Source organism: Siphateles boraxobius, unplaced genomic scaffold (genome assembly GCF_051911475.1).
Source record: "Siphateles boraxobius isolate OS27281-9 unplaced genomic scaffold, OSU_SipBor_1 20, whole genome shotgun sequence".
Lineage (NCBI taxonomy): Eukaryota > Metazoa > Chordata > Actinopteri > Cypriniformes > Leuciscidae > Siphateles > Siphateles boraxobius.
This window is the reverse complement of record NW_027508811.1, coordinates 8,187,030-8,213,660: the sequence shown is the minus strand read 5'-3', so window position 1 is coordinate 8,213,660 and position 26,631 is coordinate 8,187,030. Positions and strand designations below refer to the sequence as shown.

Sequence of the window (26,631 nt, the reverse complement as noted above, 5' to 3'; positions counted from 1 at the left end):
TTGAGCTGCGCTCCTGCCTGCCAGCCAGACGGTCCCAGAGAGGCCAGATTTACGTGCCGAAAACTCCCCTCACTAACAGAAAAACTTTGGCTCTGACCCTTGACAATAAGCATACTCCCAGTCTCACCAAGTATGCGGTTCAAATCAGTCAACCCAGCTGTCAAAGACAAACCAGTTCCTTTCAGCTCTGTATTGCTATTCTGAGACATGTAGTCAGGAATACATGTGTATCTTACACTAAAATAAATCTTTTAGCAGATGCTTTTATAGAAACTGTCCACAAAATGTCACAATATCACATGAGTAATTGAAGTTATGCATGCTGTATTACAGATGGGATTTATTTTTTTATTTTTTGCAGGTTACATCATTACGGCAGTAGGTGGTAACAAACAACCTTATAAGTGAGTAGTTAAATCATTCACTAAACCGATGCATTCATAAAAGTGACAATGGGCCTGTACCGATGCCCGCACTTGCTGTCACGGCCACTTTAGAGCGCTTGTAAGTGACAGGAAGTAAGAGCACAAGACTGTCAAGGAGTGCACAAGGTCTAAAAATGCCAGTGCACACTAAATGCTCATCTGTAATATGGCTTCGGAGCGGTATTTGAGGCTAAGCGTATCTCATCATTCATTTATCATGTTCAGGAACTCATATGCCCTGAAAATTTTACAGTGCAAGTTAAATTAATTATATATGACACGATTTGGCAGTCTTTATTTCTTTGTCAGTCTGTCAGTCAGCCAGTCATCCCACCAATTCTTTTAGCAGCACTGAATCATTCAGGAGCAGCTGCCTGTCTTTATGAGTCACTGAATTATTCATTCAACAATTTGTTTAAAAACACAGTTTCTTTCAGTAACGCCACCATCGTGTGTTGCTTGGAGACGCAACAGTAAATTTGCCATTGGATACGGTTTCATTGGCGGACCAAAAATAGACAAAGTAACTATTGTGTCTAAAATGTTACTGATGTTGTAGGATACAACAGGGCTAAAGGCGCACCGGGGTAAAGGGCACATTTGACTTTATTCTCTTTAAAACCATTAGATGGTTTTAGTGCAAAAACTCACCTTAGCACTTTTCTTAACAACAGCTTTTGATGATACATGTGGATACTTGGCTGATCCTTGACGTGTTTGCGGACAGCAATGCAAAGCTAATTTGATCTAATATTTAATGCTGTTTTAAATGTTGTAGATTTATGTATTAAATGATAATCGATAAAATTATTGACTATATTTTGAGACAAAGGCCTTCTTAATGTTTTTCAGTTTTGTTCAAGGTAATTACAGCAACAGTTTTTCAATAATGGAAGAATATGTAACAGTATGGTATTTGGGGTAAAAGGCGCCCCTGCTATCGGGGCTAAAGGCACAATAATTAACATGATAATAAACAGCTGGCTGCCTTTTCCAGTTGTTGGTGATTAGATTCAGATGCTAAATATCAAGTTGGGTGTCCACCTTAGACATAATCACCATATTTATAATGACACATATTTAAAAATGTGATATTAATCATATCATATAATACAAAATGTGTATTTACTACTGTAATGCTATATTAATTTTTAACATAGTTACTTTTTGACATTTTTTGTCTCTGCATCTTTAAAATATTTTAATATATTTTGCCCAACGCTGGTGAGCCTTTTACCCTGTGTGTGTGGGGTAAAAGGCCCACCTTCACACCTCATACATTTATACGATTTTTACACAAACAAACAAACAAACAAACAAACAAACAAACAAACAAACCACTTTTATGATTTTTTTTCACACAAAATCTGTTGCTCTATCAACGTTCAATAAAAACACATATTTTTTCTGCAATCATACACTATGGGGCACATTTTTCTTGGGTGTACCTTTAGCCCCGTTGTACCCGTTTATCAACTGGGCAGCTGTCGATAAACTGATATTAAGGCAGGTATTACAAGGAGTTCTTAATGAAAAGACATTTTAGACTAACGATAGAGAGGAGGGAGGTCACTGGGTGCCAGATATTTCTAAATAATAGCCAGAAAATGCCAAGTTTGTTTGTATTATATTTTTGTACAGGGAGTAATCCTACTTCGGTGAATTTTCAACCTACAAACCTTTATTAGGCCTGCATAGGGATTTGAAGCAGGAAACCAGAGCTAATGCCTACACTAACTTCAAACAAATGCCAGGAGCTCTTTGAATGTCGGGTGGGCAGGAGTGGGGCTCGTGTCATGGGGGCAGATGGGAAAGAGATGAACCTGGAAGTGCTGAGTTCAGAGAGAGAGACAGATGTCTGCTTCTGCTTATCTGGAAGGCTGTAGTTGGTCATATCTACAATCCTAAAACAGAACAGACGCCCAGGGGTGTTACTGTACGATTCAAGGGTCAGCCAACAAGCGCAATGCAAGAGTGCACAACTAGAACATCTTCCTCCTATAAGTACCGATCCAAAATTCATATATGCTAAAACAGCATATGTTGTTAATAACAGACTCCTTTCCATCATCTTTAGTGACCCATTTTAGCCGCTATGTGAGTCTATCCAGTGATGTTTGGATTAAATGGAGACAAGATTGTCATAGCAGGTCATTATGGAACTTGGCAGATATCGAAGTTTCTAAATGTCCTTGCCTTGAATGACTCATTCGGATGTAAAGAGGGAGTGAAAGAATATAAGGCTAAATTGTGTGTACTTGGATCGATTGTCTGCAGCTGTTTAAATCTGTACACACACCATAAGGTTGAAATGCTCAGGGTTTATATTTAAATATCAACTGACACTAACAACACACATCATATGCATTACAAGGATAAACGTGTCCATGTTAAACGATACGTCAATGGGCCTGCAGACTGAACTGATATAGTCTTTGAATGTGGTACAGACACATGCCATGTCCTTTGGACGTATTGCATTGGCTGTTAAGTTGAAGTACAGACTGCCAGAAAGCTTCGAAAAGCCACAGCCACCCTCACTTTGCTTCAACACCCACCAGAAAAACAGCTCAGAAATGCCGAACTGCCCCCTCCATTTGTTAAAGAGAAACTTTTCCCCCCTTAAGGAGGCCAAACTATTTTTACTGGCTTCAGATCCTAACAGAATGCATATATGGAGGTTTTTTGCCAGAGGGAAGGCGATCCCTCAGAAATGTGCTATACGTCTGTATGTGGCAAATGTTTCTGCTCCATAAACTTTAGCAGCTATGTCTGACAGTCAGTGCACTGGAGCAATGCCTGCTGTGATGATGGGAATATTCATGATGTGGCATCCTCACGTCTTCCATACACAGATGACAGATCTGGACACATTTCAAGAACTGCAGTGTTAGAAAAATAAGATATAGCACAATTAGTACAGTGCTCATTTGAACACATATTTAAATGAACACATTTTAAAATAATTGAAAACATTTAATGAAAAAAATGTGGATAAAATAAAACAGTTAAGGGCACAAAAAAAAAAAATATATATATATATATATATATATATATATATATAGATATAGATATATAATCAACTAATTATCAAGTTTATAAAATCCAAAATAATTTACTCATAATTCATTAACACATTTTCTTGTTTGTTATGGTTGATCTGCATGGTCACTCAGCACATTCTGTTCATACTGCAGCATTTATCTTGATGAACCAGAGATTAATAATAATTTTAGGTTTCGGGCCATATGTGTCTTTTTTTTGTTATCATACTTGTTTGAGAAATCAAAGAAAAAAAAACACATGAATCAGAAACATGTTTTGCCCTCAAGCGATGAGAGAACTGTTTTCACTTTCACTTGCACCGCAATATTTAGCAACTGACAGATATATTCAATATTTCTTGCCACAATTTATTTTTAGTAACACTTTAGAAAACTGTTCAGTCGTTAATGAGTAGCTACACATGAACAAATGAGTATCTCTTAGTTGAAGGAGGTAGTTCACTATTAGCTTATCAGTAACTACTATTTTTTCATTCCTCCCTGAGGACTTTTAGAACTACTATACAGGCTTATAATTAATGTAAATAATGCATCATTTAAAATTAATTCTAAAGTAAAGATCATGGTAACCCACTAGTAATGACTCAAGTATTACCACATCCTTCAGAAGGAACTTCTAATTATTCGGAACAGTATTTTAAAACTCTTTTGAGGTTTTTGTAAGGTTACTGATTAGCTAATAGTGAACTACTTCATTCAACTGAGCACTAGTATACTTATTAATTAGTTAATCAGAGTATCTAGAATGTTAATAGTGCTTTACTCATTTGTTCCTGTGTAGATATTATTTAATGGCGGAACAGTGTTCTAAAGTGTTGCCTTTCTTTTTTTATTCTATTTTAATGCATTTTCTTTTTATTCTTGTACAGCTAGTTATGATTTATGTATTATTATAAATGAATCTTCTCTTCCTTATTCTTATGATTGGTTTTATTTTGGTGCATTGGTTGTTTTCCCTTATCAAAAAGAAAATAAAGGAAGAGCATTTTTAGGAGACATGTCACGACTAGAGAGGGTGGGGAAGGGCGTAGGCTATTGAGAATCCCACAATGTCTTTCTTTCCTTGCCAGCAGTACTGTTTATGAAAGTGTGTTTGGATTGCCCTCCCTTGTGTGAACAGTCTGTGCAGCTAAATCATGTTTTATCTTTATCGTATAAAGTTTGGATGGAAACTTCCTGTTGATTGTTTAATACTTCCCATGTGCCAGTACACCGAAGGCATATTTGTTTGCTGACAGATATGACAGTTTTGATTAATGTATTAGTTGTACCTTAGATTAATGTTTATGCAACGTATATTCAAGCTGCCTATGAGAAAAAACGACTCTGTGAACACAGTCTGAACAATGGCAAATGAATCACTGGACTTTAACATACTCACACACAGTGTAATTCACTTCCACTATGTCAGTAATAGCAAAATTCCTTTCCTCAAGACTTTCCTAACTCCCACAGTTAGATTCACATGACCACATAATTCCACCACAAAGGTCAAGAGGTCACTTGTCAGGTCACCTCCCTCCATTTGCGGGTCCCACTTGCCAGTTAGAATGCCCAGTCTCTTTATTAATAGGCTTACAACGAAACCCACAAGGTTGAACCACAAGACCGGATATATGGGGTCCACAGAGACATCAAGATGTGGGGCTAAAAAAGCACATCTGTCACATTTTGTGTGTGTGTGTGTGTGTGTGTGTGTGTGTGTGTGTGTGTGTGTGTGTGTGTGTGTGTGTGTGTGTGTGTGTGTGTGTGTGTGTGTGTGTGTGTGTGTGTGTGTGTGTGTGTGTGTGTGTGTGTGTGTGTGTGTGAATGTGTGTGTGTGTGTGTGTGGCTCTCCTTTAACATAGATTATGCCTAAATCTACTAAAAACACTTCAAAAATGTCAGGTCAGAGTATAGATTGTGCCCTTCCCGACAGCATATTCCATACCTGAACAATTCTCTTCTGTGTTTCCAAGAGAGAAAATATATATATTTTCTTTTGTTCACAGATTTCCGTGAAATAATCTACACATCTTGTATGTATAACACATATTGTAATACACTTTAATCAGACCTCTTTATAAAGCTTATAATTTACAAATTCATAAAAAAAAAATTAACATTGTGTTAATACAAGCAAGTTGTTAATTTGTTTTTACTACATGAGGCATTTTCATGGAAATAAATATTTAGCTATTTTCTAAAAGTTTAGCTTTGATATCAGTATTCTTATTAATGTCAGTCTTACAGGAAGTTTCCCTGCCTTCCATGTCACCACAGCTGCCTGTACAAAGTGAAAGTTTTGACACTGATTTATTTTATAACTTGACCTTCATGGTTGAATGCAATTTAGAATTCAAAATGCCTTTTTCCCATGCAATTGCCATTTTTATGAGCAATTTTCTGACTGACCCACCCATTATTTTAGACTATGGCTATTACATTACTATCAACCCGAAAACATGAAGTCATACCCTCCTAAAAATTAAACTGCCCCGAAATTACCCAGAAAATGTAATGCAGGATAAACATATAAACCTCTTCTAGACAAGACAAATGTCATTACATTAATAAGTGGGATAAAACATCAGATATGATTTTGTCAGATGTGTCTGACTGTGTTTCTGCAGAAAGACAGGAAAGAAAGTGTTAGCAAAGACAGTGTTTCTGCTTATCGACAAGAAAGACTGCGTTTAGTTGGTTTACATTGCTTGGTGTTTCTGCAGCACTTGTATGTCCTGGTGATCACTCAGGGCAGAAGGGTCTTCCTGTGGATGCTCCTGGGCCAATTGGCGTAGGACAATGATGTGGGCGATGTGGGCAATTTGTGTCTTAAGCAACAAGTCCAGATCGTCCTCACTGCTCCCCAAGACGCTCACTCCGTTTACTTCCACCAGCCTGAAACAGAGACACACACCTCAGAAAAAGAACACTGATGGCATTGCTAACAAGGACTTAACGTATCTGTTTTGTAAAGGGGTAGTTTGGCTACATTGGAAAGATAAGGCAAAACAATCTACCAACTTAGTAGTTGTGTAACAAATATGTAGTTGTACAGTTTTCGATAAATGATAAGGGAGACCTGGTGTCATGGTCCGGTTGCAATAAAGTCAAGAAAGGATCAATTTGCAGCAGTGTGGATATTTATTTAGAGAGTGGGTAGGCAATTTCGGAGCGGCTAGCAATAGTAAGCTAGCTATGAAAGCATTAGATCCCATCTTCCTTTAAGAGCGTCTCCAAAGTCACGCATTGTCCAAAACACATGAGACGCCGTTAAATTACTCAAAAAGTCTCAAAAGCACATAACATTAAAATAATAACGAACATAAACAATTTACAGAGCTCTTACTTGTACCACCTGACTGCTGAAGTTTTTTGGTCCGAGACTTCCACAGTTTCCACAGAACTGACCTCCCAAAATGGATGATAGGGCAAAAATATTCGTCCTGGCTCAGGAGAGCCCTAACCTTTTTTATTTTGTAAAGAACTTTATGTGTCTTGCCACCACCAGTGGCAGTAAAAAATACAGAAGGTTTTCTGTGATGGGTGGGATAAGGGGTTATAATATAAGTTTGTACACATTATGTCTATGGAATGTCCCCATAAAACATGAAAACGTGTGTGTGTGTGTGTGTGTGTGTGTGTGTGTGTGTGTGTGTGTGTGTGTGTGTGTGTGTGTGTGTGTGTGTGTGTCTGTCTGTGTGTGTGTGTGTGTGTGTGTGTTGTGTGTGTGTGTGTGTGTGTGTGTGTGTGTGTGTGTGTGTGTGTGTGTGTGTGTGTGTGTGTGTGTGTGTGTGTGTGTGTGTGTGTGTGTGTGTGTGTGTGTGTAAGCAACTTCTGAACTTCCAAATATATATCGCAATAATATCTGAATGCATTATGAAAACTAAACAAGAGGTAAAAAAGAACACACCACGCTGATTTAAAACTGATTTTAAGCCTGTTTAATTTTGGGCACTTATTAGATTTTACTTAAAGCACTGTGTTTCTGAAAATAGAAAAGTGACGTTAGCCTTACTCAGTTACTCAGATTCCCCTCTTTAAGAGGGTGCATATTATCCTAATTTTTATTATGTTTTTCCTCCCCCTCCCTCTGGTCCTCATCCTCCACTTAATTATAACTTGTATTTTATTTGTGTTTATATACACGTGTTTGCATGTATAAGGTTATAAAGTTGTTCAAAACCCAGCTCAAAAATGTAATACTTAAACTGCAAGCCTAGGTATTATTCATGTTTTTATCTGTTCCTTGTGCATAGCCACCCACATTTTACATTTCAGTGTTTTCCTGTTATGCTCCCTGTCTCCTACAAATTTCTATAGCAACAGGGGAAAAACACAAGAGCTGATGGAACCTCTGTGATCCTCTTTGCTCTTAAAGGCTGGAAAATTTGGGATGTTTCTTGGCATGTTTTATGAAAGGCCAATTAGAGGCTTAATTCATCAAAACATCCATTACACTGAACTGACCTCTTTGATCTCACATTCTTTCACATTTCAGTTGTTTTAGGACTATGACCCAAAGGGTATACTAGGTGGAAATCATTTAAAGAAATAGACTGCACAAAAATGCTGTTCCAATTTCCATTTTAGGGTGAACTGAAACCTTTAAATGTTTCAATAATATTTTGGTGCAGGTAAAAGAAAGCTTGAAGACATCATAAAAATGATTCAAACATTCTTAAAATATTTTAAAATCAATTACCTGTCATTCAGACAGAGACTAGCACCCTCAGTGTGTACCACCATCAATCCCTGGCCCTCTACCCAGCGTGCAGAGAAACCATAATGACCGTCTGAGTCTGCTTTCACTTGGGTGGCCACCAGCATGACAGGAGACTGCAAAGAGACCAGCTGAGTCAGAGTAGGGCTCCTCCTTTCAGCTTTCTCCTGCAGGAAAAGAAGAAGAAGAAGAACTGCTGAAACGACATCAGTGCTTATCCTCAATGAGATATATATATATATTTACAAAAATATATATTTTATCCTTATAATATGCCATTTTTAGCTGTTTTACCCCCTTGCATTTAAATGCATATAGGGGCCAAAATGTGTCATGACTAATGATTTCATCACTGGTATACTGTACATGCATGATCACATGAATCCACACCCCCAAACCAATAGCAGAGACAGAGACTGAATACAGGAAATGAGTGAATAGATAGATGCAAAGCGATCAGGTTTCTCCGAGCACGCAGCAGAAAAGTCGAGGTGAGGGCTCAAGTCTCCTGGCGTGTGAAAGCCCTGCGGCCAAGACTACTGAGCCTCTCCCCAGACATGGGCACCAGACGGCTGGCTCACACAGGAACCCCCCCTGCAGAAATGCTTAGGAGCCCTGATCACCCCACTGTTTGGATTCCCTAGGGCAGGACGCATAGCTCAGGCCTCGCTCAATTATTTAAGAGAAGCAGCAAAAGGGCAGGTACTTAAGAATTAATCATTTCAGTCCACTTTCATTTGCTTATAATGTCATCCAGCCTTCATACTAACCTAGTGATGGAGTGAGGTGAGGGAATAGATACTGGACACAGAGCAAACAGAAACTAGAGAGCAAGCTGAACAATGGAAATACAGACTATAACTTGGCAACTGTCTTTTAAACCGTAGATGTTTGGGAAGATCAAGCACAATTGGTTGAGAAACGGGCACACCTTCAGAAATCCCCTAACTCTTATGAGATGGGAGAGGAAGTCGTGCCAAGCCCCGGATTGTAGGATTGTGTTTCGCATGAGAAAGGATTTCGGACTCAGTTAGAAAAGTGTGGTTGGTATTAATGATATAAGTGAGGCACTGTCAGTTACAATAAAGGATTCGCAAGGCCCTGGAAGGTAGTGTTGCATGCAGTAAAATGGCAACCTCAAGATGGACTATAAATCCCAAAGAGAGCCAAAAGCTACCACAACTATTAGCCAGTGTTTTAGGCCGCCAGTGCAGCTCAACACGGTGACCACCAAGACTTCGGAAAGAGGGAACAATCAAAGTGAGCCCCAACTACTGGGAGCTCTCGTGCTTGGCCACAATCGCAGTATCTCCACAACCTTTTCCCACGAGAATAGTGAAACCTAATCTGAGTTTGCAACCACTACTACATCTCTGGCCTGAAGGGGAATGAAGTGTAATTCAACTGAAATAAAAATGGGAAGGTTAGAAAAGGTTTGGGCCATATTATTTAGAAGGGTTTTTCCCTCAAATCCCCAAATTTCAGCTCTAGACCCCACGTTTGCCCCCATGTGTTATTTTTCACTCTATTTTAACAACTCCTCCCTCCCTCTTCCTTTCTTTTTTTGATGCATTGCAGTCGCGACGGATTGCAGAGATTAGAGGCGATGATGAAATATTTCCTTATTGTCAGATAATCTAGGGAAAATAAATGTCAGACTGCTCCTTATTAGGGCCAAGGCTTGTATTAGTTCCCAGACTGCTCCGTGGCCTGACCTGCGCCTTTCCCTTGATTAGGTCATATGATAAACATTAGCGGCACTGCCTCTTTCCCACCAACTCAGCACCTAAAGACTGTGGCCTGAGGGCGGCAACGTGACACGCTCTTTTCTTACAAAGTCCCGGTCGGCATGTGTCCTTTCATGGCACCTCGTTAGGTCTCTACCGATGAGATGAAAGAGCTGCTTTAAAGGAGAACGAAGGTGGGAAAGAATCACCGGTACGGCCACAACACGGATAGTTTTACACTAGTATTTGGTGTCATCCTGGCTTTTGAAAAACGAGTGGTGTTGGTGGCAATGGCTCACTGTTGTGGTGACCGTCATTGTGAAACGCCATGGGAAGCAAATTAATGATAAAGTTAAAGATGGCAACATAAAAATAAATTACATATTATGAGAAAAGCTTCAGGACTTCATGCCGATTAACTGCATTCATTTTTTCCCCAAGTGTTTTTGTATGTCCAACAAAGTGCTTGCATATTGGGAAAAGCCAAGACTGTAATGCTCACATTAGTACCATATGTTCAGCCTCATTAAAATGTGGTCTAAAATAATAACTACTGGCCTGCGTTCACATGTCAGCACTATATAATTTCATACTGCAACAGGAAACCCTGAAAACCTTGAGAAACTAGACTGTAACGGGGGTGCCAGTCTCACCTTTGCCTGGGTCTTCTCCAGAACTTCACGCAGGTGAGCCACATGCCGATTTAGGTGGACCAGTGTGATCTCGTCTTTAAACACCTGGCAATTCACCCTCATCTTCTCCAGTAGTCGGACCTCTGAAGGCCTGAGGAGTAAACAAACACAAGCTACTCCCTTGAGCTCTCTTAAAGTTGCACCGTGTCATTTTTAGCGGCATTTAGTGGTGAGGTTGTGAATTGCAACCAACAGAATTTAAGGCGGCTGACAGGAAAAGATGTTGTCATCTGAGACAGCAGGGAGTAGCCATTTAAGCAATAAGGTTTCTTTACAAAGATAAATTAAGAAATTAGGTTTACTTGATTATTCAGTAAAACGATATGTTATTGCAAATATTATAGTTACTTTTTCATCATTATGTCAGTGTTTTATTCACTGACTTTAGCTAGCTTCTTTGCATGATGAACAACATTGAGACTATGAGTCATTCTAAGGTAATACAGGTAATACAAACATAACGGTTTATTATGCAAGGTCTTTATACACCACTGAAAGCATAGTTATGTATATGATATTGCATTTCGGTCAACAGATCCTCTTAAATATTACACAATGCACCTTTAAAGGAACAGTTCATCTAAAAATATAAACTGTAGATTTTTTTTTTACATGGGTCTTTTCTTCACACAAATCTACGGCTTCAGAAGACTTGGAATATAACAAACTTATATGGACCACTTTTATGATACTTTTTAAGCTGTTTTTTATGATGATTATTATTTGGACTTTGACAGTATATCATTAATTTTAACTATATGAAAGAGTGGGGATCACTCTATATTTCACAGAAAAAAAGAAAGTCATATGGGTTTGGAACAAAATAAATGACGACCAAATTTTCATTTTTAGAGAACTATTCCTTTTGTCTTGGATCAGGAAGCTGATCTGAACAGATTTCCAATGTTCTGTCACTTTATATCAAAGATTAGGCTTTTTATTATTGTGTGGCTACATCTTAAATAAATGTAAGTGGTCTAAACCTCTTATGTTCTCAGACTCAAATATCTTAGATTAATGTCATCCAAAAACCCTTGATACTTGAAAGATTTGTTTGCATTTTTCCTGGGGAAATGGCCAAGCACATGAAGGACATAACGAAACAAAAAACAATAAGCCTTCAAGTTAAGTGGCTTATCAGGTAATTAATGAGGACTTGGACATATTGATTTATGATGGTATTTTCTAACACCCTTATCCATTCCTGCTTTCAATCTATCCAACTTGAAAAGATGTCAGAATAAATCAAAGGCTGTAAATCTGAGAAAAAGCAGGAAACTACGCGGGTGAGACCCACACTGGCTTTTTCCTCAAACACCCTCTCTTTATTTGCACACCTCATAAATTGGTATGTATTCCCGTTTTGCAACAGTAACTATTTGCACATGATAAGGCTGATGATTTTTGTGTTCCAATGAAAAAATAACATCATGAAACATCATAAGGGTGAGTAAATGATGAAATTTTCTTTCCTACATTGTCAGAACCATGCAGATATTTAATATGTTAAGAAAGTACATAAAAAGCTGGCATAATGGTCCAATCATGAGGCAGACCGGGCAGCAGTTTTCTCTGCACTTTAGGAAATTAGGAAAGATCTGTGGACTACCCATTACCATCATCCAATGCAACTTTCAGCACTGACGCCACTGAAAAATAAACTGCAACAGATAGTAAACAGAGCATCAAAAATCACAGGATGTTCAGTCTCAACAAGGAAATTACACTGAGGGCATCCAAAACCAGCTCTGATCATCGGTTCTTCTAGCCTCTCCTTCTGGAAGACGCAACACATCATTATCTATAAAGACCGATGCATTAATGAACAGTTTCTTTCCCTCTCTAATTCCATATGATAATCCCATATAATTACTAAACTGCTCTGCATTAACCTCCAGCAAATGATATTCTATTATACAATGAGAGGATATACTAACTTATTCTTCTGCACTGGTGCTGTGTTAAGATTGTCCCTGAGTGTTTGAAGGCTCTGTCTCTTCCTCTTCAGACTGTCCTGGGCTTCAGTGAGACACCTCTTCACTTCCAAGCTGTCTGTTTGCACTGCATTCATGTCCCCCTCCCTCTTCTTCAGCTCTGAACAGAAGGCCACCAGTCCATGGTAAATATCCTGAACCTGATAATAACACAGACATAGATCAATTAAAAGCAATAGAGGAGAACAGGGTTAGTTGTCACATTTTTCCCTCAAGGCAGGTTTATTTTTGAAACTCTATTTCTGTGTAAGAAAATACCTCTGTTACGGATACACTGTTTTTGCCATAGGAAAAAGACACACAACCCTGCTCCAAAAGTGTACTCAATGATACAAAACTTTTATTTTTAGGAAAACATTCACAAGTATTATTCTTATTCATGAGAGTTTTGAAATAGAAACTAAAAATAAATCCACTACTAGAGAAAATAAGAATTTGGTAACTGGACTTTTGACTCAAAAACAGATAGTTCCTGGTGTGACAACTAAGCCCAGGCTTAATTTGAATAAAATGGTGAAAAGAAGAAGACTGGTTTTGGCGTTTCTGGTTTTATTTTGTCTTCCTCCAACAGGACAACAGATCATATTTACCTGTATGATGACGTTTTGAAGGGAGGCCACCTGTTGGTTAAGCTCTTGAATCTTGCCGGTGTTGTTTAGCAGATTCTTGCTCTGAATATCGTCAGCGGTACAAACGTTATTTGGGGAATCAGGACCATCTTTCTGTGTTTTGAGAGGCAACAGTTTAAAAAGTTTAATTTGACCTAAGTTATGTTTGTGTGTTTTCATTTAATCCATTGAAATACTCAGCTTAAAACATGCAATTCTGTCTACCTTCCTACATAAGTGAAGCTCCATTAGTCTTGTTTCTGAGCCAGGCAAATCTCCAATCTGCTGCTCAGGGGAGAACTCATCTGAAAAACGTGGAAAAATAGAGACGGTATGTAAAAGTAAATTCACTGTGTAAATTCCAGAGCACTTACAAGCCACAAGCCATATATGATTCTCTCCAAATGCAAGACTAAATGGCTGATCTTTTCCAAAGAAGACAAAAGAAAAAGCCCTAAAAATAATACAATAAATTGAGCGTAAGTCAATTTATTTTGTGAATGTGTGCATAATACCCAAGGACACACTAATGGCACATATAAATCAGTATACAGTATTAAAATCTTTTTTTACTGCAAATAATTTACAAGTATTTGTATTGACTTGATTGTCTAACACCAAGCGTTGGTGTCATCTGTGATATTGTATAAATTAACAACAATTTGTAAAATGTCTCTAAAGTAAAATGGCTAAAAAGTAGATCCTCATACATATAATAAGACAACATTTGTAAATATTTTTTATTCCTTTTGGCTTTTATATACAGACCGTCATTGCTTTTCATGTTAAAGTGATCTTTGTCTTCATTAATTCCCAGCATCCTCAGGCAGGACTCCATTACTTTTCCCACACTTGTGTCTTTGGGTGTCCTTAAGTGAACAGTACGATCTGGTGCTAAATCAAAATTGCAGACAGATATAGGCAATTGTCAAAGCCTTGAAATTAATTGTAAATATATATATATATATATATATATATATATATATATATATATATATATATATATATATATATATATATATATTAACTATGAGATGGGATAAAATTGCATAGGCAGAATGGTACCTTTGACTGTGATTTCAATGAGATGTGAGTTCTTCTGAAATCTAGCATTTTGCTCTTTCTGTCTGTGAAAGAGAACATGACACATATTCAGGTCAACCTCTAAATACTGTTATGAACATAATTCCATTTTGGTAACAAGTTGTGATTACACATCGCTTTACATTCTACAGAGAGGAAGGACGCTCTACCTGGATTTGAATGAGCATCGGTTCATATTGATGCTGCTAAATTGAGGAGAAGATTTTGACTTGGTCATGGACACCAAAGCTGCTGTAAATTTCTCAGCATTGTGTGGACCAAACCTTTCTTTTACAGGAAAGAAAACAAGTTCAGGTTTGCTTTCAAAAAATTACAGACATAAGTACTGGGATGGGAACTTAAACCGTTCATGTTAAGGTTGTGCAATGGTACCCAGGAGGGAGTTGAGTCTTTGGGTGGTGGCGTTCGGTGGGTGTAACTCATGGTAGATGGCAGACAGCAGCCTCTCTCTCTCCTCCAGATTGGACAATTGAAGGATTTCAAGGGTGTGGAGATCAATAGAAGCGATGTGAGATCCACTGAACTCTTCCTCTGTAGGTTTTGATCCACCCAAAGCCACAACATTATTATTAACATCTCTTCAAACTGTTGCTTCTGATAAATAACACTAATGGATCTATAAAATAGATCTTTATTGGTTTGAATATTCAACAAATAGGCACCGCAAATCATTAGCTAGAAATGGAAAAAGTCTCTGTGGTGTAGTATTAGCAAGTACATGTTGTTGTTCCATCTCTTTTTAAGTTGGACATACTTCTAAAAATGATGCAATAACTTAAAAGTGCAAATGAGTAATACATAATCTAAACAGTTATTGGTTTGTGGTCTAAGCATTTGTCTCTTTGAATGTTTGGCGAATTAATACATTTAAAAGGGGTGGGAAAATGACAAAAACAAATGTGCAAACTGTACTTTACCTCTAATGAAGGGCAGGCATTTCTGTAGACCAATATTACTAAACCACTGGCAGACCTCCTCCGTGTTCAGCTCTGCTAAAGTTTTGGCACTGTGCCCATTAGAATCCTGCTGAACACAGACAGACAGATACAGACTAACTCACAATACATGATACAAGTGACTTTTACAGTTCGAAAAATGTATGCATGCAGACACATTCATCAACTTGAAATAACAGTTTGTGAACATACTTCTGCAGAGTATTAACGTAATGGAAGAAGTGTCCAAACACAAAAGACCAAGTTAGAACATTCCACCATAAAAGACAGAAAATAGGACTTTAAGAGTTGTTTTCTTTAATCGTGGAGAATTTTTGGTGCTCTCATGAAACACTGCATGAGTGTACTTGCGTATACTGTGGATCTGGTTATTTTTATGTGAAACAGCATATAGGTTTACAAAATGGCTGTAGTTTGTAATTCTCATCTAAAAAAAAAAACAAGTGGGTGTATGTTCACAATTATGTAGGAATAAAAAATCTGCTACTGTATGTCTGTTGACTTAGAGCCTAAAATCATGAGACAGGAGACCACTTACACAAAGTTATCATGAAAATAACTGCATTATCTTCATACCAAACCTCTTTTAGAATAAGACCTGGTAACTGAGGCAGAAAAGCAAAAAAAAAGAATATTTTTCACAATCTTGCACACAAAAACACAAAAAAATGCCAATACCTTCACTGCACTTTCTCTAGTGTGGTCCATTGACTGGGGAATGTAGGATGCTGGGAAGAGAAAAATAACATGATCACTCCCATGCTGAAAAGACTAGCTATAATTTGTATGCTAGTTTATGATTAGTGCTAGTTTGGGGTCTTGCTTTTGGACCAGCACTGGCATACTATTCAACCAGCAAAACTTGATGCTTGTGAAGCTTATCGACCAAAGAAGACTTTCTGGTTACCCTAGTTAAAAGGCCAAATGGGAAGCATCTAAAACACAATACATAGAGTTTCTTTTCCAGCAGGGTACTCATTTTCAGACCTGTTGTTTTCATATGAGTCATCTCAACAATAAATACAATAGGGAGAGCATCCTACCCTTTGTCATCCAAGCAATGGCTTACAATACAAAGTCACATCATGTCTTTACCAACAGTTATCCTTCTTTGACGTGGGGATACTTCATCTTCAAGAATTTCATTTTGCCCTTGGCATGTGGAGTGAAAGGTATGACTTCTCGGCACCGTATCGCCCAAACTACAGGACCTGGCTAGTTTCTGTGACAGGATGACAAAAAAGAGCATTTGTACATGCTAAGTGCCTTTTAAATGTATTCTGTGTGAAGTATGGATTATATTAATGTCTATTACTTAATAAATGTTTAATTTACAAAGGTAATCCCGGGTGATTTTACCTTTGGGTGTGTTAGCATGCTTATCTTACTGCTCAGTGGTAATAGCTTTAACTCTTCCTTTAGCAACTCATGGCTGCTGGCATCCTTGTTGCTCAGGTCATCTAAATGAGTAAAACAACACATCAACAAGATGTCAGTACTATTAGCAGATGATCCCTGAGCTGATGGGAAATAACTTTGAAGCCCTTGATGAGAAACCTTAACTCTGTCTGGGTCATTGAGTCAATCTCTGGGAAACAAAACAAGTAGAACTTCAAGCTAACATGGGAAAAATTGGTCCCAAACTGAAGTCTGGACACTCCAGAACACCATATTTGGTGTATTGTGCTCCATGGAACACACTTGAAAGCTTGGTTGGAATTTGTGTCAAATTAATAATGTCAGCCGGAAACAGCTACTTAATCTCTGTATGCTAGTGCTAATACTTGAGCTAATAATGTTAAGGAAGGAATGAAGGCATTTATTGTCGTATATGGGCTCTGTAGCATCAGTCATCGATAATTTATCATAAGCTTCATCTGCGCGCTCTGTAAATAAATGCAAACACACAACAAACCACACTGGAAGACTGTGGGATGTTGCAAAACTGTTGACAGTGAAAAGGACAAGTGAGGGACTGTCTGGCCAGTGGCATAATTTAGTGAACAGTTACATGCTATGTTTTCCCACAGACAGCAGACATTCTAACATTCCCATAACCGCAATGCTTTTTAAACCTCCTCCCATTCCTTCATAAAAAAAGCAGGAAAAACAAACAAGTGCTGGGAATTGACACACTGAAATGATGGTATTAAGTCCTATCAAAAGCCCACTGTCTGATCCCTGGTGATTCTGCATAATAGGGAATAGTATTTCTTTGGCATCGGTTCCAGGTTTGTACATAGCCTGAGGAATACTACTGGTGTCTTTTATATAGTTAAATATTAAACATGTAGTAAAACATGGTGGAGCAGCTGACCATAGAGATAGAACCATAGAAACCATCTCGGTTACGTATGTAACCCTCGTTCCCTGAGTAGGGAACGGAGATGTTACGTCGGATGACGACGAATGCTTCATTCAAGACGTACTTCAAGTGAATTCAACATGCAGATATGTTTTCGCTTCGGAGCCAAGAGTATTTCTTCACTCCACAGTCATCTCTGACTTCGCTCTACGAGACGAGCTTCTCTCTATGGTGTTGGTGTGACGGCGATCTGCACTGAGCTCACAGTGCCTGCTGATCTGTGCAGTGATCTGCCAGTGTGTGTGTGTCTCCCAGTGCGCTTCAACATCGCAGAGTTTTTTTCTCCTCTCATAAAAGAGCTCGCACGCGGCTTTTTAAAGACGTTTGTCTGTCAGGGTGCGGTTTTGACCTTGCCCCCACACCGGGCCGCTATGCCGTCCACGTCTGGGCCGGTCATTCCGCTTCGCTGCACCACCGGGGGGACGTCTGTGGTTCTTGACGCCGCTGGCACAGTTGGGAGCCTGCCTAGAGCTTCCCTATCTGTTCCGCTGGGTCGCGCGAACCATCGGCTCGGCTAGGCGATTCAGTTCGCACGGTCTCCTCCCCGCTTCTGGGGAGTTCGCTCCACTTTGGTCGATGGCTATGCCCCCATCATGAGGTTGCTACCCTACTGGCGAAGGGTGTGATTGAGACTGTCCCTCCAGCCGATATGAGGTCCGGGTTTACAGCCCCTACCTCATTGTCCCGGAGAAGTCTGGTGGGTTATGGCCAATCCTGAACCTACGCATCTGAACCGCTCCCTTCACAGGCTGCCGTTCAAGATGCTCCTGGCAAAACGCATTTCTGGATGTGTGCGGCCACAGGATTGGTTTGCAGTGATCGACCTGAAGGACGCCTACTTTTATGTCTCCGTTCTCCTTCGACTCAGACCATACCTACGGTGGGCTGTTAGGGCGCGCGCATATAAGTACGCTGTTCTCCCATTCGGGCTAGCCCTGTCTCCTTGCGCCTTCAAAAGGTTGTTGAGGCAGCCCTTGTTCCTCCATGGGAACACGGGGTTCGCATCCTGAACTATCTCGGTGACTGGCTGTCTTAAGCTCACTCCTGAGATCAGGTTTGCGAATACAGGGACCCAGTGCTCCGGCACCTAGCTCGTCTGGGCCTTCGGGTCAACTGGGAAAGGTGTAAACTTTGCCCCGTGCAGAGGAGCTCTTTTCTCGGTATGGACTTGGTCGCCTTCTCCATTCAGCCATTGCTGACTTGCCTGAGACTATCAAGCGCAAGAGTGCGGACCCACTGAAGTTTTTTCAGAGGCTCCTGGGGCATATGGCATATGCAGCCGCGGTACGCCGCTCAAATTGCTTCATATGAGACCGCTTCAGCTTTGGCTTCGCGACCGAGTCCCGAGGTGGGCATGGCAACACGCCACCCTCCGAGTCCCAGTTACTCCGACCTGCCGTCAGTACTCACCCCGTGGTCCAACCTCAGTTTTCTACGGGTCCGAGTGCCCCTGGAACGAGCTTCCCGGCATGTTGTTGTCTCAACAGATGCCTCCACGGGCTGGGGCGCCATGCGCAATGGACATGCTGTCACACTCTCATGTTGAGCAGAAATGCTCCTGAAAAATTCAGTGAGATTTGTCACACCAGGTGTTGAGCAGAAATGCTCCTGAAGTTCAGTGAATTTCTTCACACTTAGGTGTTGAGCAAGGTTGCTCCTGAAGCTCAGTGATTCTCGCATGTAGTGTTGAGCAGTATGGCATGTCTATTGCCTCGAGCTTCGGGCAGTACGCCTTGCCCTGCACCGCTTCCGGGCGTTGCTCAGGGGTCAACACGTACTAGTCTGATCAGACAATACCGCCACAGTAGCGTACATCAACCGTCAAGGTGGTCTACGCTTGCGCCATATGTCGCAACTTGCCCGCCACCTCCTCTCATGGAGTCTGAAGCATCTGAGGTCGCTTCGAGCCATTTTCATTCCCGGAGTCCTGAACTGTGCAGCCGACGAGCTCTCACGGCTTCCGCCCCTCCCTGGAAGAATGGCGACTCCATCCCCAGTCGGTTCAGCTGATTTGGGAAAAGTTCGGGGACGCACAGATAGATCTGTTTGCCTCTCACGACTCGAACCATTGCGCCCAGTTTTATTCCCTGACCGAGGGCACGCTCGGCACGGATGCTCTGGCGCACAGCTGGCTGCAGGGCCGCAAGTATGCATTTCCCCCAGTGAGCCTTCTTGCGCAGACCTTGCGCAAGGTCAGGGAGGACGAGGAGCAGGTCATTCTGGTTGCCCCTTACTGGCCCAACCGGACCTGGTTCCCCGAACTAGTACTCCTCGCGACAGCACCACCCTGGCCGATCCCTCTGAGGAAGAACCTTCTTTCCCGATCTCTGGAACCTCCACGTGTGGCTCCTGGATGGGACGAGGCAGGTTTGAGTACCCTACCACCAGCGGTGGTGGCTACCATCACTTCCGCTAGGGCGTCGTCCACGAGACACGTCTATGCGTTGAAGTGGAACCTCTTCGTCAGCTGGTGCTCTTCTCACCGAGAAGACCCCCGGAGATGCTCGATCAGCGTTGTGCTTTCCTTCCTTCAACAGGGGTTGGAGCGAAGGCTGTCTCCCTCCACCCTGAAGGTCTATGTTGCGGCCATTGCCGCACACCATGACCTCATCGAAGGTAAGTCGATGGGGAAGCACGACCTGGTCATCAGGTTCCTGAGAGGAGCGAGGGGACTAAATCCGCCTCGCCCTCCTCTCGTTCCCTCTTGGGACCTCTCAGTGGTTCTAACTGCCCTGAAGAGTGCTCCATTTGAGCCCTTGCAATCAGTCGGGCTTAAATTCCTGTCTATGTAGACAGCGCTCCTGGTTGTACTGGCCTCCATCAAGAGGGGAGGGGACCTGCACGCATTCTCCGTTGACGAAGTGTGCCTGGAATTCGGGCCGGCTTACTCTCACGTGATTCTGAGACCCCGGCTCGGATATGTGCCCAAGGTTCCTACCACTCCCTTCCGGGACCAGGTGGTGAACCTGCAAGCGCTGCCCCTGGAGGAGGCAGACCCAGCCTTGGCACTGCTCTGTCCAGTATGCGCTCTCCGCGCCTATGTAGACAGGATGCAGTGTTTCAGGACCTCAGACCAGCTCTTTGTCTGTTATGGTGGGAAGCTGAAGGGAAAGGCTCTCTCCAAGCAAAGGTTGTCTCACTGGATTGTGGACGCCATTGCTTTGGCATTTCAGCAGCAAGGTCGACCGTGCCCCCTTGGTGTGACTGCCCACTCCACCCGGAGTGTGGCGTCCTCTTGGGCTTTAGCGCATGGCGCCTCGCTAACAGACATCTGCAGAGCTGCAGGATGGGCGACACCTAACACATTCGCCAGATTCTACAATGTCCGAGTGGAGCCAGTGTCCTCTCATGTACTCGCTTCAACCAGCTAGTACTGGACCTGCTCAGGTGTCTTCGCTTGCTCGCCATTATACTCCACGGACTGGATACGTGCGATTTCTCCTCAGGTGAGCTTCTCCGAAAGCCCTGAGTTCCTCCAGCACTCCTGACGTCGGCGCCAGTGTCAATTGCCTGCGCGTCGGCTAGGTGTCTCCCATGTGAATGGTCCCTCCTCTGAGCGACCCCCACATGTGTATTTCCACTGTAAGCCTCTCTGAGCATGTTTCTTTCCCTTGGCTAGCCACCTTGCCACCCCTGGGGTTGAAATATTCCACCTGCGGCTGGACACCCCAGTGTTCTCCATATGCATCCCTCTGGGTCATATGTGTATTTTCTAAGTCCCCCCCCTCTGGGTTGGCAATAATTGCATATTTCCTCTAAGCTATGGGATATGCTCCCGAGTGTACCTTGGTATTCCTGTGCTAAATAGGAGTCCTTCGTCCGTGCCAGTCTCAGGAAAAGGATCTCAGATTTACGCAGGGCAACGGAAGACAGCCGAGAAGGTGGCGTGATTAGACTGGTAACCCCATACGTCGTCATCCGACGTAACTCGGAGTGACAACGAAAGGGAACGTCTCGGTTACGTATGTAACCCTCGTTCCCTGAGTAGGGAACGGAGACGTTACGTCTGCCTGCCACTTTCTGCTGTAGCGCGGGGATCGCCTGAGCTCAGTCTTGGCTCCTCAGCGAAGAAAAATATCTGCATGTTGCCGGCTTCCTCCTTTTATACCCACGAGGAGGGGCGGAGTTACGCTATGCAAATTCCGCAGACCCATGGCATTTCTTTGCCATTGGCTCGTTTTGTAATACTCAAAGTCGATAGGTGTTCTAAGCGAAACCCCATTCGTCGTCATCCGACGTAACTCGGAGTGGCAACGAAAGGGCATACTCATATTAATTACTTTCATCAAACTGGTTCTCAAACAGAATATGGACAGAAGAATCTAGAATATCTCACCCCAACAGGACAGCTTTGAGTAAACAAGAATGTTTAAAAAGCAGTTGCAATTGAGAACACCATTAGGTGACAAAGCAAGTGAAAGCACAAAAAAATCCTGAAAAAAAGCTTCCTGGTTTCCATTAAAATATTTAGCAGCACAAATGCCTAGTTCTGTCATGAAACTCTAGATGGCGCGAACTGATGGGGCCTTAACCCAAATTGATGATATTCACAGCGTTGATTACTTGGCACAAGTTAATTGGTTCATGTCGCATCTGCAGCCAATGAGCTTGCTGCTCAACATTTAAATGGCTTGTTAAACATGTAGACATACTCTATAGCAGTTTGCAACGTATCGGCGTATGTATTGGCAGTAGCAAGTTCCTGTACTTGCTCTGCAGCAGCAATAATCAACAGCAGCAACAATTCAGCAGCAGCAGCGAGGCAGATCTATTTCGCCAAGACCAAGTACATTAGCGTGGTCATATCCATTATCATGCAAAAAATATCCAGAGAGCTGTCATGATAGAAGTGTTTTCAACACTTATATTGACAAGTAATGTTTCTGGAGTACCAAATCAGCATATTAGAATGATTTCTGAAGAAGCGTGAAATATATTCAACATAATTATCTCTAAAGACATCACAGATAAACTGAGCACACACAACAATAACTCTTCTCTTTATATCTGGATTTCCTTACTGGCAGACCTCAGACATTCGGAATAGGCAATAACTGGTCCGGCACCATCATACTGAACATTAGAGCCCCACAGGGCTGTTGTTCACCCTGATGACTCACAAATGTACTGCCAAACACAGTACAAACCACATTATCAAGTTTGAGGATGACATTGCAGCGGTAGGCCTCATCAGCGACAATGAGTAATCAGAAAGGAGCTGGAGCATCTAGTTGACTGCTCTCCAAACAACAATTTCCCTCTAAATGTTGACAAAATAAACGGAAACATCGACTCAACAAAGTCCCGCACTGACCACCTCCCAAAGCACATCAATGGGTCTCGAGTAGAGATAGTCAGGATGGTGAGGTTTTTCTGGGCATCACTTGTACCACCCCAAGAAAGCACAGCACTCTCTGTGCGGTGACTGATGAGGACAAACTTCCCCCACCAATCCTCACCACATTCTACAGCGAAACAATTGTAAGCATCCTAACAACATGGTTTGGAAATTGCAATGATTTAGACCACAAGGCCCTGCAATGCCTTGTAAAAACAGCTGAGAGAATTATTGGAAGCTCACTCTATCCAATATCAGACATTTACCACAAACGGCGTGTGAACAAGACCCAGAGCATCACATAAGACCCCAAATGTCCCTCCAATGAACTCTCTGCCCCCTTAAAAAAAAGGCTTACGCGAGTACGGGGCCAAGACAGAGAGACTTTGCAACATTTCCCCCCCCCCCCCCCCCCCCCCTAAAGCTTGTCAAAGCCCTCATACTGACTTCTTCCTCAAGGAGAAAGAACTGCTGTACTGAGACCAAATGATAAAACTACAAATAGTGATGCACAAAAATTTCTGGGGAAAAAAACATTTTTTTCACACCTTTTCACTACAATTTTTACACTCAAAAAAATGATATGTTGTCTTTAATTAACTTTTTTATGTCAACAGGTTCCATAAATTAACTTGTTTATGTCAACGGGTTCCATAAATTAACTTTTTTATGTCAACAGGTTGCACATAACTGGGTTACCTTAAACATAATTGGTTCATGTAACTTCAACACACTCAACTAAATTATATGTTGGCTTTAATTAACTTTTTTATGTCATCAGGTTCTGAAATGTTGGCTTTAATTAATTTTTTTTATGTCAACAGGTTCTGATATGTTGGCTTTAATTAACTTTTTTTATGTCAACAGGCTGCACATAACTGGGTTACGTTGAAGCAGTGTTAATGAGAAAAGTTAATGAGATTATTAAGTGAATAATTGAGTGATGATTGAGCATTATTGAAGACACCTGATGTTAACAAGCAGAATCACTGAAGGAGAATACCGGAATTTAAAGTAACCATTATGGTTATCAGTGTTTGTTTTAGTTGGGCTCTTGGCCCTCTCATTATTAACTTTAGATTTTGTTTGGCTATTGTACTTGAGTTATAACAGCCAGATGAACAAATTGAAAAGGTCATCTGATAGTGTTGGTTGTTTTAACATAATCATTATTTCACAATTATTTGACCTGAATTACTGAACTCTTAAAGAGCCCAATTTATAATTTACGTTTACCTTATGGATTATAGCAGCACTGTCATTGTAGAGCATACCATTTTTATCCTTTTCAATGCAATCTAAATGATCAAATCAATAAAAAAAAGACACTTCTAAAAATAATATTTTATCAAGGCACACACGGACATCAAGAATTAGCATATGAATCTCAGCAATGGTGACAAACAGATCACCTCTGAACATAAGCTCATTATTTATTCATGCAGCAATGCATGATGGGAGCCATGAATGAGTTTTGATTGCTTGCACCCAGAATGCACAGCAACATGCTTTATAATTTTCACCATCGTAGAGATTCATAGGCTGATTCTTGATGTCTGTGTGTGCCTACAAAAAACATTGGTTTGAAGTTTTTTGTTTATTTATTACTTTGATAATTAGGATTTCATTGAAAATGGTAAAAATGCAATGCTCTACAATGAAAGTACTGCTATAATCCATAAGGTAAACTTAACTCAGAATTTGGGCTCTATGTATGTTCTCTGATTTAGGTCAAATTAATGTGAAATGATTATGTTAAAACACAACCAACACCATCAGATAATCTTTTCTATGTTTTCATCTGGCTGTTGCAACTCATGTACAGCAGCCAAACAAAATCTAAAGTTAATAATGTGAGGGTCAAGAGCCCAACTAAAACAAACACCGATCACTATAATGGTGACTAAAATATCCGGTTTTCTCCTTCGTGATTCTGCTTGTTAACACCAGATATTAACATTCTGCTCAGAAATTAATTGGGTCGCGTAAAATTAATTAATTCCATGATGTTGAAGTTACATGAACAAATTATGTTTGTTTAACGTAACCCAGTTATGTGGGACCTGTTTGTCACATGCCTGTCCTGTCTTGTGTTGCACATTGGTGTTTTGTTATTGTGGGCCATGTGCTCTTGTCCTTGTCTGATCCCTCCCCCTCGTTACCTGATTATTGTTTGAGTTCTTCCACCTGTCCCCTCTTGATTTGTTCCCTTCTTAAGTCTCCTCTTGTTTGCAGTCTTTGTCGGATCGTTGTCTAATGTTTCCTGTTCTCTGTGATCCTCCTGTAAGTTTCATGTTCTGTTTTTGTTTTATATGTATTAGTTATGTTTTCCCCCTCGTGGGTTTTGTTTTGTGTTTATGTTTTCTTTTGTAAATAAATTTAATTTCTCCTGCACTTGAGTCCTCACACTTTTTTCCTTACCTGTTCCGTGACATAATGATCCGACCCTATGAGGACTCAGCGGAGAAGAGGGGCCATGCCAGGGACTGTTCACGCTCCGTTTGCCCAGCGAGAGACTGTTCACGTCACGTCTGCCCAGCGAGAGACTGTTCACGTCACGTCTGCCCAGCGAGAGACTGTTCACGTCACGTCTGCCCAGCGAGAGTCTGTTCACGTCACGTCTGCCCAGCGAGAGACTGTTCACGTCACGTCTGCCCAGCGAGAGACTGTTCACGTCACGTCTGCCCAGCGAGAGACAGATCCGGAAATGCCCATTTGTGTGGCCGCCAAGGCACTTACGGACTATCTGGAGCGTCTGGCTCGGATCCTGGACATGCACCGTGTCTCCTGTTTCAGAGCCGGAGCCAGTGTCTCCTGTTTCAGAGCCGGAGCCAGTGTCTGCTGTTCCAGAGCCGGAGGCAGAGCCAATGCCTGTTTTGGAGCCGGAGACAGAGCCAGTGCCCGTTCCAGAGCCGGAGGCAGAGCCAATGCCTGTTCCAGAGCCAGAGGCAGAGCCAATGCCTGTTCTGGAGCCGGAGACCGAGCCAATGCCCGTTCCAGAGCCGGAGGCAGAGCCAGTGTCTGTTCCAGAGCCGGAGCCAGTGTCTGCTGTTCCAGAGCCGGAGGCAGGGCCAGTGCCTGTTCCAGAGCTGGAGCCAGTGTTTGTTTCTGTGTTTGTTCTTGTGACTGTTACAGTTCTTGTGTCTGTTCCTGAGCCGGTGTCTGTTGTTCCTGAGCCGGTGTCTGTTGTTCCTGAGCCGGTGTCTGCTGTACCTGAGCCGGTGTCTGCTGTACCTGAGCCGGTGTCTGCTGTACCTGAGCCGGTGTCTGCTGTACCTGAGCCGGTGTCTGCTGTACCTGAGCCGGTGTCTGCTGTACCTGAGCCGGTGTCTGCTGTTCCTGAGCCGGTGTCTGCTGTTCCTGAGCCGGTGTCTGCTATTCCTGAGCCGGTGTCTGCTGTTCCTGAGCCGGTCTCTGCTGTTCCTGAGCCGGTGTCTGCTGTTCCTGAGCCTGAGCCACCGTCGTGGCCGCCCGAGGGGTCTTCACCGCCCTGGCCGCCCGATGGGGGGTCTTCACCGCCCTGGCCGCCCGATGGGGGGCCTTCACCGCCCTGGCCGCCCGATGGGGGGTCTTCACCGCCCTGGCCACCCGATGGGGGGTCTTCACCGCCCTGGCCGCCCGATTGGGGGTCTTCACCGCCCTGGCCGCCCGA

General features: G+C 41.9%; 1 protein-coding gene across 1 annotated transcript in view; it reads right to left on the bottom strand.

Annotated features, from left to right (window-relative positions):
• Nucleotides 1–5,509: 5,509 nt before the first annotated feature.
• LOC143744891 (uncharacterized) overlaps nt 5,510–26,631 on the bottom strand; it is a 37,749-nt gene continuing 16,627 nt past the window's right edge. Inside the window, exons 3-17 of the mRNA XM_077236600.1 lie at nt 16,636–16,736; nt 16,372–16,498; nt 15,955–16,004; nt 15,238–15,343; nt 14,693–14,851; nt 14,470–14,587; nt 14,282–14,343; nt 13,985–14,110; nt 13,442–13,521; nt 13,199–13,330; nt 12,552–12,748; nt 10,576–10,705; nt 8,178–8,362; nt 6,179–6,370; nt 5,510–6,096 (exon numbers count right to left, since the gene is read on the bottom strand). Coding sequence (XP_077092715.1) covers nt 6,075–6,096; nt 6,179–6,370; nt 8,178–8,362; nt 10,576–10,705; nt 12,552–12,748; nt 13,199–13,330; nt 13,442–13,521; nt 13,985–14,110; nt 14,282–14,343; nt 14,470–14,587; nt 14,693–14,851; nt 15,238–15,343; nt 15,955–16,004; nt 16,372–16,498; nt 16,636–16,736 — 1,787 coding nt within the window. The 3' untranslated portion in view covers nt 5,510–6,074. The remainder of the gene's footprint in view (nt 6,097–6,178; nt 6,371–8,177; nt 8,363–10,575; nt 10,706–12,551; nt 12,749–13,198; nt 13,331–13,441; nt 13,522–13,984; nt 14,111–14,281; nt 14,344–14,469; nt 14,588–14,692; nt 14,852–15,237; nt 15,344–15,954; nt 16,005–16,371; nt 16,499–16,635; nt 16,737–26,631) is intronic.